This window comes from Suillus discolor (genome assembly GCF_016758755.1).
Source record: "Suillus discolor strain FC423 chromosome Unknown F5147scaffold_44, whole genome shotgun sequence".
NCBI classification, from domain to species: Eukaryota; Fungi; Basidiomycota; class Agaricomycetes; order Boletales; family Suillaceae; genus Suillus; species Suillus discolor.
This window is the reverse complement of record NW_024541291.1, coordinates 305,800-319,347: the sequence shown is the minus strand read 5'-3', so window position 1 is coordinate 319,347 and position 13,548 is coordinate 305,800. Positions and strand designations below refer to the sequence as shown.

The window sequence follows — 13,548 nt, the reverse complement described above, 5'->3', positions numbered from 1 at the left end:
CGACATCACTTATCATAGTAGGCACCAGCAGTGCGTGAAGAGTCGGAGGAGGGCCCAGTTCAACAATGGCGCACAGACCCGGATGGCACTGCGACTCTTCAGGCTGCAAGAGGTGTATCCATCGTGCTCACGAGTGAGTATTCTTGGGGCAGATTTTTTTCCGTAATCCAGTAAGACGCACGACAGCCCTCCCAATCTACGTACATATTGGCCGGTACGTCTTCTTCGATGCTTGACAATATATGAGCCAATTTTTGAATATGATACACAGTCGGACTCATTCGTGGATGTGTACCAAACCTGCCCCGAGCTATCTATGAATACACAAGCTCCCACGGCCCGCTACATCGGCCCTTCCCTCAGTACCAACGAGCGTGGTCGACGTTCGAGTTCAGCCAATACGCACGGTACCTACTGCTCCATTGCTCTTCATATCCAGAACTACCATCCTCTGGGGGGAACCCCAGATGTGCGGACCCTGTCGTGCATCACGGGATGTCACCCATTCCAGAAGGTGTTTCGCATCCCGACATGCTCTTGTTTGCTCTCAGACGTTTCAATGATCAGTCATTTGGAAGACCTCGGAAGATCGAGCTTACCTCCATTTACAGAGATTTCCGATATCACTGCTTTTCAGCTAGGCGGGTAGGCAATAGCGAAATTCTGACATTTCCATCGTATTCTGATCGTTCATTACAGTTAATAATTTTCATTGTTCGACATCGTCTGTTGTGTAATCCTGGTGCTTTATCGTACGAATACTTGAACAGTTGCGACTTTGTGGGTATAATCAGTGGTTTGACGCAGGGAGATAGGAGATAGACGCCGTATGTAGCTGATGTGTCATAAGCCATGGGAACCCTTGCTTCGTATCCATATCTTGCCACGACCTCGTTCTGTACCGCAGTACAACTTTCACGATAAACGAAATCACCTCTACCTCAGGACGCACATCAAGATCCCCAATGGCAACCATCGAAGCCCAGGACCTCAGACGGATGATCAGGCGCTTTCGAGTTCTGATCATGGGGAGAGCAAACGCAGGCAAAACGACCATCCTCCAGAAGGTTTGCAACACCATCGATCAACCAGAAATTTACGATACAAACGGAAAGAAGGTGCGGGTGATGATCTATGTCATGCACGCGTTCAGCGCTGATTAAGTACTGGTAGATCGATGCTGCCATCGTGAAATCATCGATCAAGGTGGGTGCATCATTTTCCCTGTGGGCATACATCCGCTGACGGACACTCAGCGTGGAAATCACGACATCACGAACGAGATGGTGTTCAAAAGTAATCCTGGTTTCGTCTTCTACGACTCGTGCGGTTTCGAAGCGGGGTCTGAAGAAGAATTCGAGAACATGAAGAAATTCATATCAGAACGTGCGCATGCGACGGAATTGGAGGACTGGATCCATGCTATTTGGTAAGTTACTCCCTTATGACATTTCGTGCTTGTTAATTGCCATCAGGTATTGTATCCCAATGGACGACCCGAGTCGAACGTTCCAGCGGTCAGAAGAGAAGTTCTTCCGGGAGTGCGACACCGGGCATGGTGAGCTTGCAACTTCATTGTCAGTTGCCGCTCTCGGACTAAATGATCAATCTTCAGTTCCTGTGGTCGCGGTGTTCACCAAATTCGAAGCTCTGCGTCCATTTGCATATGGAGAAATCAAGAAGCAACTAAAGGGGGTATCGGCCGAAGAACGCTCAAAGAGGATTGCCGAGCGCGTCGAGGAACTTTTCACTAAAACAGGCATCTTGAATCAGTTGCGCAACCCCGAAAACCTTGCACGTCCCAAGTCCTATGTGCGCTTGCAGAGTGAGTGGTTCAGATTGATTTGTCCCATGTCAAAGTTGACATTAACAACCATCCTAGATATGAACCAACAGAATACAAACTGCGACACTCTACTGGAAAGCACCACTTTCGCGCTGGACGATGAAGAATTGCGGTCGTGCTTGGTATCGACACAAAAATCGAACCTGGAGCTTTGCATCAAATGTGCCATCGCGTGAGTCTCAGATTTGCAAGTCACGCATTTTTGTTTCAACATCATCTAGAACACTGGTCGATCGTGCGCATAAGAAATTTGATTATGAACACTATCAGCATGACATTGCTAAGTGGTTTCCGCATCTCAAAGTAAGAGGAAGATTCATTCAGTCATTCCCTGGTAATGGTTCTCACGGATGGTAAATATCGAAGTGCTGAAACAGTAAACATTCTGATATGTTTTCCTTGATTGTAGTTGTTTATTAATAATAGCTGGTAAGATTGTAGCTTACGAAGCTACGCAGGGACAACGCTGATGCCTTGCTGCTGCTCGTCTGTTAACAGTATGTGAGTGCCTCGATGGTTTCTAGTCTTCGACCCACGCTCATGGTCCCCATCCCTCGCTGCTGCTCGGCTGTTGACAGTGTGTAAGTCCCTCGATAGTTTCTAGTCCCCGACCCATGCTCAAGATTGCCATCCCTCGCTGCTGCTCAGCTGTTGACAGTGGGTAAGTCCCTCGATGGTCTCTAGTCCTCGACCCACGCTAATGGTGCCCATCCCTCGCTGCTGCTCGTCCGTTGACAGGACGTAAGTGTCTTGATGGTTTCTAGTTCTCGACCCATGCTCATTATCGCCATCCCTCACCGCTGCCCGCCTGTTGACAGTATGTAAGTGCCTTGATGGTTTCTAGTCATTGACCCATGCTCATCATCCCCATGCCTCCCTGCTGCTCGTTTGTTGACAGAACGTATGTACTTTTGATGGTCTCTCATCCTTAACCCATGCTGACAATCGCTCCTCCTCACCTGTTGACAGCGGGTAAGTGCCTTGATGGTTTTCTGTCTGCAACTCATGTGGACAGGTCTTACACTTACTGTTTTTTTGGCAGGTGGTGCGTGTCTTGATCATATCTTGTATTCAGATGATGCTCAATAGTATAATGATGTTCACTTGTTTTCATAGCCTAACGTAAGCGTGTTCTATTCCATCAGATGAGTCGAATCACCATTGCTCATATGATGCTTAGTTCGTTGAATATCTCTTCTTGATGACTTTTTTCCATGTTCATTCATATTTTCGTATCCTATGCGGAATGTGAGTCGTTCGACCTTCATAATGCGAAGCGTTTGTCTCAATCATTTTCACTGACTCTGTCAATCTGTAGGATGTAAGTGTATTTCAATCGTCAATGGTTTAAGCCATATAATCTCTTGTCTTTATCACGTGTTCGCAGAATGTATGTTGATCATATCCTGTCTGACATCCTATTAGTCCACTGACAAACGATCTTATCTAGCTCGTACGTCCATGAATGGTATTTGCCAATATATAGTGGTGCTCATTTGGTTCCAAACCCTGACAGTTTGTAAGTTACCCGAGCACAGCATTCATTGTTTACAATCTGGTTGTTGATTATTCACAACTGTTACGTCGACCAAATAGAATGTACGTCTCTGTTATTCATCAAATGCTAATTTTCCGCCTCATGATTCTGACATCCTTTTCCTGCAGGGAGCAAGTACTTTCCCCTGTGGAGTTGATTCTGATACCCATACTTTCAACTTGTGGCTAGGCCAAAATCCGCCGCGATGATATTATCCGCGTCCTTCAGCCCTTGGTAGGTTGGCTTCCCTCCGCATTGATTCCTAGCACTATACGAGTGTCCAACAGACTATGAAGGGTTCACTGTTTACTTCTACTGCGAACAGAATAATTCAGACTGGCATCGGTTAGTTTCTCACCCCATGGCCGGTTGTAGTATTAATGACAGGAAGCAGCCACCATTATCGTCCTCGAGTACTCTGCGTTTCTCCCGTACAAGTCGAAGGGCTCGGAGCTCGTAGAGTCTGCCGTGGAGTCTGCCGTGGACTACTACCTGAAATCCCCCATGGTTGTCACAGTAGAGAAAGTAGCGAAAGAGATTTGTCGTCAAGACCACCATGGAGAGGAACTTGGAAAGAAGATTCTCGAGTTCATCCTTGGAAATCGCTTGTGTAAGTTCCTCGCCTCGTGAACCTGGAAGTCGAAGCTTATCAACAGCCTGCAGCAAAGAACTTGACAGATAAGAAGTAGACAATCCTGAGACTCCTCGTACGATCATGATGTTGATTCCCCTCAGTAATTCCAACTAAAATGTGCTATAGACGAAAGGGAGCTTATGACGAGACAATGTCCAACATAGGGTCTATGACCACAACGGACCAACTCTGAAGCAAAAAAAAACGATGTGCTATAGTGACGTAGCGAAACCAGGCGTGATCTGGTCCTTGTCGTTTCCCACCATATAGTAAGAACAAAGCTTGAGCATGAAATCCTGCTTGTGTCGCTCAGGCCCAGGTGTTCCACTGTCACCCCCAAAGTGTCATTTTACACCTTTGAAAACCTTGCTGCCTCCATGTTCTCGCTCACCCTACATGTGCAATCAGATGAAGACGCTAGAAACGGAGCGACGGGAGTATTCCTTTGTGTATCCTGTACGAAAGCTGGTGCCAGGCCCTGGACTGGCCATTGAAAAGCTTGGTGCGAGACGGTGACGAATTGAATGTTTTAGAGGTGTCGGTGGATTCAGACTATTTGCGTGAGTGATGAATCAATCTCTCGTAACTGACTTCCGCAGACATCAGAACTCAATTCATTCGACTCGGAGAAGACGCTTGCCGGAGATATGTTTCAGATACGGCGCAGGGTGAAGGATATGTGATTTTTTGGGGTGTATATTCCCGTGGTGTATTGCAGCTCTGCATTCCTGTCAAGTTTATTTCTGGTAGGTCACTGTAATGCTCGAACATTTAATTGTCCTGTTATCGGTCCGATTCAGTCGTCATGGGCTCCAGTGATCAGCACGGAATGATGCAAGCCTGAGATGCAGCTTTGGCACGCCTGATGCAAAGTTAACGGCGCGTTGGAATGGCGTTGAAGTATTACCTGTCGAATTCACTCCGAGCCGTGCCCACCATCCTCGTGATGGATGACGTGATGTCAGATTCTGCGAGTCCTTTGACCACATAATTTGCCTTGAATCAATAACTCTCCCTTCTTTCATCGCAGTCATCTGAATGCACAAACTCCATGGAATAAATATGGCTATGTTACACAAATTGACTCTGGCGGGGGGCCCATCTAGATCAGCAGTTGAGAGTATCATGAAGGGAGTTTTAGTCGCTGCAACTTCCAATGTACGCTTAGTAGCCGTATGTATGGCCGAAAAACAAAAGTTGATGTGCGTACGATGCTCTTGAGTCGTTGCTCCAAGTTGAAACTTACAGAGGTAAGGGAATTGAACTATAAGTAGTCTCAGATGATATGATTGAGGCAGAAGTTTATAGAGGTGTTGGATGGGTTCTGCTAGCCGTGTGTATATAAGGTAGGGAGACAAATACACTGGTATCATGAAGGGAAAACAGTTATCGCACGGAATTGAATAGTAGGTGCAGTACTTACTGGTAAATTAATGGCTCGATCGACCCTGAAGACATACCAATCCAAGTTCAACTTGAAGTTAGTATTGTAGGATATGTGATACTGCTACATAACGACCCGCCTTTAAGACTGCAAAGACCCATTGTCCGTCTGCAAAGCATTTGGGTTCTCGATCATGCGACGCAAATCGTCATACAAGCCCTGCACAGAGGATAGGGCAGCATCGAATAGAACCTGATCTAGACCAAAAAGCACAAGGGAATCTTTCGTGCTTTGCATTGATTCCAAAGCCCTATACACACATGCAGTGAGTTCTGTTAACTCTTCGTTAGGAACGCTAAAATCCCAGCTTCGCAATTTATGCCTTGTCGCCACAACGAGGGCAGATAGCGCGCCGACGTCGACGTCTGTGTAAACTCCGTAGCGTGCTCCTTCCCATCCTTTCCTGATGAATGCCTGCCACCTCTTCTGGGTAGGGTCGAGAGGAAGAAGCTTGTCTGAGGAATTGATATATGCGAAGACCCCAGCAAGGTAGCATCCGGCAAGCCAAGTCTGGGTTAGGTGCTTGGCTAGAACAATGCAATGCTCGAAATGACCATCACGGGTCAGACGTTCGCGCCACTCATCACTCTGTGCAAGAGCAAATATGAGACGAAAGTAGCAAGCACCTCCACGCCACTGAAAAGAGGTACTGCATGGGACTGTCTGGTCCTGCGAGTGATTTGGACATACAACAGTCAAAATAGCACACGAAAGCTTGTTCAAGAGTGTTGCATCCACACTCTGTGGTATTGACTCATTTGTCATGGATGCCAATTCTTCTCCAGCATCAGCAATGGCTCGTAGTGCAGCATGTCGGACACGGGGAGGTCTGGCAGGGTCTATGCAACGGATGAGCGCCGTTATGTAGGAATGACGCTTGGTAGAGCTCCTTAGGTTGGGCATGGCACTCAGCGCAAGCAGAGCGTCGCCTACAGTTTTATCATCTGCTGCGGTGTTTGCTTCTTCCACCAAGTAGTCGACGAGCCAGTCAAAATCTTCACAGCTGGGCAGGAGCCCGTCACTGCGACGCCACCGGAAATCACCACCCCAAATTAATCTTTCTTCATCTGGAAGCATAAAGAAATGGGAATCCCCGTGGACAACCAGTGTTCTCAGAGACGTGCGTGCATCAGCCTTATGCTTATGCTTCTTTCGATCGTCTGCTTGCTGTGTGTTCTTGAGGCGATTGCAGGCGTCACGGCTGTCCATGAACGCATCACGAATGAAACGGCTCTTGCTTTCCCAATAACCGTGGATATACCTATGCCCGGCTTTGTAGCGAAGGCGATAAGGTATTTCCAGCGACTGGCTACAAAGATGGGCTATGGCCTTGCCACACTTCACAAACGCCTCTTCCACTTCATGGCATGCTTCGATATTATCATTTAAGCGTGCACAGATTGCGGAAACATCAAGGTCCTGCGGCCATTGCACAAGAGGTATCATTGCAGCCGCAGCCTCGACAACTTCTGGATGAGTGGACGTCTCTAGTATCCACCGGATGGCAAACAATTTAACGGATGCACCACCAGGAGCGAAAGTCAATCTGTCTGGAAGAAATTTTCTGCAGATGGCTCCCATTAGCTCAGCTCCTGGTGTTCGGAAAGGACTGTCCGGACGCAAAATTGTCACGAGGAGAGCGCTTGCGTAAAACAGCATGCCGAGTGCGGTGGAGCAGATGACGATGCTGGATATGGTGGTTTGCTGGGTCCACATGTTGGCGCTGAGCGATAAGCCGAATAAGAGTAGTGAGATCTGGAGAAGCACGAGGAACCCCTGCAAGACGGTCTGGAGCTGAAAATATTCCATTCCATCCAGTTTCCTCTGCCTCTGTATGCAGCGTTCCTCAAGAGACCCTCGTCCACGAGCTGCCTTGTAAGCGTTGAGCCATTGCTTTCCCAACACAGCCCCAAACGCGGCCAAGACGCTGAACGAGAGGCTAGCATACGCAAGCGTTTGCATCCAGATAGTCGAAGAAGGATATGGCGTGGAAGAGGAAAGACCGCTGATGTCATTCGCAGTGTTTGTGCCGTTAGCTGTCATTTGGATAAGGTGAAACAAGAGGACGTTTGTAGTTTCTGCCGGGTTAGGCTGCATTCCGATGATAAAAGTGGAGTTGACAGCGGAGAATAAACCAGCCTGGTTCTTCTGTTAGATTTGCATTGATAGATATGAACACACGCACAAAAGTCAAGATGATACCCATATCGCCATTCGCGCGCTCTAAAAAGTCATTATCGTACCCCGTCGAAACCTCGTCGTACGTCGCCCAAAACTTCGATTCAACGTCTTTGTTGTTACGTTCTTCAGCTATAGGAGGCCCTTGTCGTTCGTTGGGGATCTGTTCATCAATGTTTGACCTGTCATCTAGCATAATCAGACCTCAAGTATTTCGCATTGATTGACCGCTTGACACTTACACATTCTTAATAGGGCTTCCCACGCCGGCCTCTGCAAGCTTCTCGCTCGTTGGAGGGGGCTTGCCATCGCTGTAAATCCATAAGTGGTACGCTCAGCCCAGTCTAACTTGCCACTTACTCGCTTCTAAGGCTTGGAGTGTCAGTGTCGACAGGTGCGGGACAGCGTCGTGATGACGTGCCTTGCATGTTTTCGTCTGCAGTGATCATGGAAATGTTGAGGGCGTTGAATGAGAGGTGGTTGTTGGTAAAAATGAGGCTCGAAGTGCTGTGCTGGCGTCAAAGTAGTTACACATCACAGAAGCGCGCAAGCGGCCATAAGATGATAATAAGGAGAGGATACTGAAAGTGAATAATTGTAAAAGGTTCGGTCATGGTGCATGGCATGAAGATAAACCTAATAAGTCTGACTATTAGCATTCGTGATTTCGTCACACCATTAGATCCTTAGACTCCTCGTACGATCATGATGTTGATTCCCCTTAGTATTTCCAACCAAGATGTGCTATAAGGTAGCGAAACCAGGCCTGGTCCTTGTAGTGCCCTGTATATAGTCGAAGTATGTATGTCTTGCTTTCCATTGGAATTAATTTCATATTCCGGTGAATCGATCATATAGGTGTACTTTGCATTGAAGATGATCGATAAATCGATAATCCCGTACACGGATCACCGTACACCTAGTGGTCCGAGACTCTGTCGAACGATCGAAATTCGCATGTTCATGCTGCTGGATGCGAGTTTGAGGCCTTATCTTGAGCCGGTGCACTCCCCCTAGTATACTAATGTCGAGTGGTGAGTGATACCTTTGAATATGCTAGATCTTTGGTGCGTGTTCGTCGCGCATTCCTTTCCGCTCTCGATGAATTCAACGAAGACGAGAAGTGAGGCCATATGTGCTTCCTAGTACTACACTGAAGTACGTACATGTCATTATTATCATTATATCATGAGAAACTTGAAAAGAATGTCACCAAATAAAAGTAGGAGCACGATACCATTGTACGTCATTCTTGAAGACAAGACACTCGAACAAAATAAATTCACGTGCAAACGAACGCGCAACAGGCATATCCATATCTGAAGACCCAAGTGTGTTGAGACATAATCATAACCCAGACTCAAATTAGTGAACACGCATTTCCCAATGCTCTGAATACTGCGGCGGAAGTTCAACAACGCCATTTTTGTCTGGCGTAACATCATTAGCGTCGGTATGAACGATGATCCGGGTAGGAGGTTGGTAGGCTATTTGCGCCGGCACAGACAGACTTTCAGATGCTCCGTGCACATCTAACCTGTCTGTACTGGGGCTCTGCCCGGAACTTTGTGCCTTATTGGAGGGTGCGGGAGGGTTCTTGACTGCGACGTTGCCTGCAGAGGTAGAGGTTGATTGGGATACTACTTGAACGGGTGGAGCAAAGTAGACAGGGTCTGTCTTCCGTGGTAATGGTGATGCTGGTCGAGCCCCCGCAGCCATATGCTCGACGGGTGTCGTGTCTGATATCTGAGCGTCCCCATAGACAGCAAATTCCGTGTTAGGGCTCATGTGCGAAGGTTGTGTCTGATTGAAGGGTGCGTAATGGTCCCTAGTCGCCATGTTGGTGGCAGACGCATTAATAGGACTCTGTTGGGATCCGGGTTGAATGGATGGACCAAGGTAGTTAACGGGATCTGCCTCCCACGGTGATGGCAGTTCAGCGACGCTAGCCATTCGCCTATCAACAGATGATGTAGCTGAGGTCTGGCGTGAATGCAGTGTCTGATTGAACGGTGTGCGAGGATCGTTGAGTGTGAAATTTCTGGTGGACGGGGGTGATTGGCGGCTGTTAGCTAATGACGCAGTCGAACTTCCAGTATCCCCGTGGGCAGAAGAGTCTGTGTTGGAGTTCTGGCGCGAATGTTGTTTCTGGTTGAATGATGAGGGAGGGGCGCTAACTGCGAAGCTGCTGGTAGACCAATTGGTCATTTCTGACTGGGTTCCTAGGCCAGGATGAATGGGTTGGGTACGGTTGCTGGGAGTGTTTGTCTTATATGGGGAAGGGGATTGTGGTGGGTGAGGGCTGGCTTTGTAACTTGGATCTGTATGCTGCAGTTGACGTGGATGGCTTTTTGTAGAAGACCGAACGTCCGACATGCGAGATGCCTTCCATTTACGCCGCAAGCATATGCCGAGGATGACCAACGCAACAAGGACAGCCCCACCGCCGCCCGCTGCGCCTGCGATAATAGCAACATTGTTGCTTGATGGATTGCTCGATGGACTGCTTGAACTAGATGGTGGTGAAGCCGCGGCCGTGGCCGTGGCTGTGATTGTGACCGGCGTGTTTGGAGTGGATGACGGCGAGTTGGCGCTTAGGCACGAGGAATCACTCGACCCTGAGACCACCTCGTACGGAGAGACCCCACCTTGGTTGCCCAAGGAGTCGTAGACAAGATACAGGAGGTTCGTCCCTGCGCTAACATCTAAAGTCGAGCTAAAAGTGTCGCCATCGGAGTTGGATACGACTGATTCTCCACCAGGAATAAGTTGCTGTAACAAGATAAGTAGGTCATTTTAAAAGAATTCGCGATGATCTGACCACAACAGTAATGGGCGGGACTACGCCACCATTGACCGTAAGGGTGAATTGACTGCAGTAGTGGTAGGTCAGTGTCACAAAAAGTAGGCGAACCAAACTCACCCGCATTGCGTCAGCGGAGACAAGTCGAACGTGTAAGGAGGTTTTGGATCTGCAGCGCCGCAATCGTTATTTGCAGCTGAATTCCCAACAGTTAATTCGTTTGTCGTCCCACCCGAACCAAATCCAGTGGCGTCAGACATAGTGAGTACAAACGACGTTGTCGACGACAACATCAATTGCGGTATTGAATAAGAGCCTTCTCCATTGCTGAAGGCCGATGCAGGAACTGATATATTCTGATATATTTGGTCAGACTGGGAAGCACAAAGGTTAGCGCGCGATCGATGCGCTTGAGACAATAGCACCGACGAACAGGAGCCAAGAGTATTTCAAATGGTGCTTGCCCGCCTGACAAACCAGATAAAGTTCAGCAGGAGCGTGTAAGATGTAATAGATATGCGCTTACCAGTCCATGAAATGCTGAGAGGTTCGCATTCAGTAGGAGTCCCAACTGTCACACTGAAAGCACGAGCAGCAGAGAGACAAGAAGCAATAAACGTAAAGAAGCGAAGGAGATACATATTCAAGAAAAGAGGAAGATAATAGGAGACACGAGTGATATGTTGAAAAAGGGAATCGGAGGAGACGAGGTGAGGGAAAATTGCGTCCTAGATAAAGCTGATCGGTAAGAATCAATCAGAACGCGTGTAATATATGGCAGCAATGGTGTATAAATCACCTGTGCCGCAAACGCCTCCGTCAGCGGTAGTATATTGGGGTGGACTCGACATGAGGGAGGAATAGCATCCGAGAAGGAACACCCCGCGGACTCACTTTCAAACGGTCTATTCAAGTACTGTGGGTAGGCATCGGGAAAGCTGTGTTACAGCCGATTGCAAAATTATGCGGAAACGCACAAGTTGAACTTGCGTCTTAGAAATGTCCGAAGTAGGTCCTCGTAAGCATGTGAGCAAATTCAATCCAAGCTGCGAGAGATACTAGTCTTTAGATAGACTGGCTTTCAATGACGACCTCACCTTCTGAATCCCCGAACCCAGAAATACCTCAATGGGAGACTGTCTTTGTTGTAGAAAGCAATGGCGAAACAAAGTCAAGCAGGTCAAGTCTACGAAGGTCAAAGATGTCATTTTTCATGTTTCCAAGTCCAAATACCTTGACTTCTCACGACTATACTGGATCACTCTGAAAGGTCACTGAGAAGAACGGTACCCTTCGACTGGTACTAAGCTGTAAATGAAGCGAACCTTGTTCCAATTTTCAAACATCGGCCGCGAGTCGACTGTCCTTTCATCTTTCGCAGCTTCGTCACCAAACTTTAGCATTTTCAAATCCAAAGCTACCTCGACAATATGGTTGATACGTCGTTCTTCATCTCGCTCGAGAGCGTGAGCAGAGATACCCTTGTAGCTGTGATGCAGGGTGAGAAGCGAATGTACAAATACGCACCACGACCTGCCCCATAATTCATGTTGTAGCTCATCCAGTACATGGTGGGATTTCGGCGAAGGGATAGCAGTGAGAAAGGCAACGTCATCCATACTGATGTTGCGAGCTTGCGACTCGATGATCATGTCTGTTGTTTACATTTTGAGATGCAATACTGGCAGTCCGAGTCAGTCGGATAGTTTTGTTTTGCAAACAAGTGTCTTCTCCACACCGAGTACAGATACTTGCTATAGAATGTCTGCATCGGTGCAGGAACAGGTACGCCAGAGCTTGGGAGTATGGCGGACGATAGGTTACAGTTTGATTTGCCGCGACTCATTTAGAAGTCCGATCCATGTTTACTCTGGGCAGTGCCTGTAAATTCGTGAACTCAACACATTCCGGATCCCGTGCTTGCAGACCGAGACTGTAGTAGTATGAAACGCGACCCTGGCCTGGTGAAAAAGTGATGGCACGCAGCAGCAGCTATGCCTGATCTGCCTCTGGGCTATCTCAGTATATCAATCATTGGCGTTGTGTCTTTCGTGCAACTTGAACTTGAATGCACTGTCAGAGCACGTCCCAACATTTTACATGAAACAATTCCAGTGACGAAAATAGTATAACAGCCTCAGCGTTTAAGATTTTTCAGCACCACGGGCTCAATCAACCGTAGTAATTGCAGGTGGCGTGATGGTAGACGCTCAAGTGTGAGATTTCGAAAGAATCCACATGCATATAACTACGGTATCTCTAGTGTCCTGATCTTCATCTAAAAAAACTGTGCAACGATATCATGATGCTCTTCAATTCACCGCGTAGCGCTCGTGCGATAACAAAAATGGACTGAAAGGCTGCTTAGACGCTCGCGAGTGAGAATTCGAATAAACCAGCCTATTTCGTACGACGTGCAGCTGGTGAGTCGTGCAAAGGAGATGACACGAACCTATGGTATTTGTACGGTACCGATGTCCATGTGTCAACGGAAGTTATGTCTTTGACTCCTGCAATGATGTCATGGTCCGACGCGATCCTCCTTTTTCTCCTACACGCTGCCAGTAAATTAAAATGGACTGAAAGGCTATCTAAGGCGCGTGAGTAAGGTTCTTCTACAGGCTAATTACCGGAGCTCAGTCGTCTATCGTGCATCCGGAACTTAGGCTCAGTCTAATGTTATTCTCTGTGAAGTCAGGCACCTCGAGAAGATACCGTAGATCACATGTGTGGATAAACGAGAACGTTTGTCGAATGGGCTTGCAATGCCTGTGAAACTGAATTAGAGTCTCAGTTCGGTGGCGATCAGCAGGCCGTGAAGTCCGTCTGCCCTAATTCCATACGTGATGGAGGTCTCCTGGGCTAGACCACGCTTCCATCTGACTTCTGTCATGGGCATTTGGTAATGCATGCATTGAGTGTGATAGGAATGATGGTGTACGGTAATACTACAGTCGTGGACAAACAAAGTCATCTAGTTTGGTGACTGAATTTTGTAGCCTTACCAATCTAACAGGAAATGTCGAAAATAGTATAATAGTACTCTAAACAACATTTAGAACACAATGGTACGAGCCAATTTTTCATAACAGTAAATTTGACTTTT

At 47.6% G+C, this 13,548-nt stretch overlaps 4 protein-coding genes across 4 annotated transcripts; 1 reads left to right on the top strand and 3 right to left on the bottom strand.

Moving 5' to 3' along the window:
- Positions 1-546: 546 nt before the first annotated feature.
- F5147DRAFT_838573 (uncharacterized protein) lies at positions 547-4,072 on the top strand (the record flags this gene model as incomplete). The annotated part of the gene is made up of 12 exons (XM_041444167.1): positions 547-645; positions 700-1,118; positions 1,174-1,206; positions 1,257-1,429; positions 1,476-1,558; positions 1,616-1,825; positions 1,883-2,018; positions 2,068-2,149; positions 3,573-3,617; positions 3,671-3,728; positions 3,778-3,993; positions 4,047-4,072. Exons 2-12 carry the CDS (start codon positions 966-968, stop codon positions 4,070-4,072), a joined length of 1,215 nt encoding a protein of 404 aa, XP_041290571.1. The 5' UTR covers positions 547-645; positions 700-965.
- Positions 4,073-5,386: 1,314 nt separating this feature from the next.
- Positions 5,387-6,847, bottom strand: F5147DRAFT_706229 (uncharacterized protein). The gene is given in 2 exon segments (XM_041437975.1): positions 5,387-5,459; positions 5,474-6,847. 1 exon segment carries the CDS (start codon positions 6,668-6,670, stop codon positions 5,543-5,545), a length of 1,128 nt encoding a protein of 375 aa, XP_041290570.1. The 5' UTR covers positions 6,671-6,847; the 3' UTR covers positions 5,387-5,459; positions 5,474-5,542.
- Positions 6,848-7,348: 501 nt separating this feature from the next.
- On the bottom strand, positions 7,349-7,835 carry F5147DRAFT_580450 (uncharacterized protein; the record flags this gene model as incomplete). The annotated part of the gene is made up of 2 exons (XM_041431545.1): positions 7,349-7,600; positions 7,647-7,835. Coding segments are annotated over 2 exons (441 nt in total), but the record flags the coding sequence as incomplete, so codon positions are not given.
- A 1,110-nt stretch (positions 7,836-8,945) lies between these two features.
- F5147DRAFT_809225 (uncharacterized protein) lies at positions 8,946-12,094 on the bottom strand (the record flags this gene model as incomplete). Its single annotated transcript, XM_041443412.1, has 10 exons — positions 8,946-10,411; positions 10,461-10,512; positions 10,563-10,798; positions 10,876-10,910; positions 10,969-11,013; positions 11,337-11,380; positions 11,420-11,457; positions 11,540-11,578; positions 11,768-11,930; positions 11,970-12,094. 10 exons carry the CDS (start codon positions 12,092-12,094, stop codon positions 9,005-9,007), a joined length of 2,184 nt encoding a protein of 727 aa, XP_041290568.1. The 3' UTR covers positions 8,946-9,004.
- Positions 12,095-13,548: the final 1,454 nt, after the last annotated feature.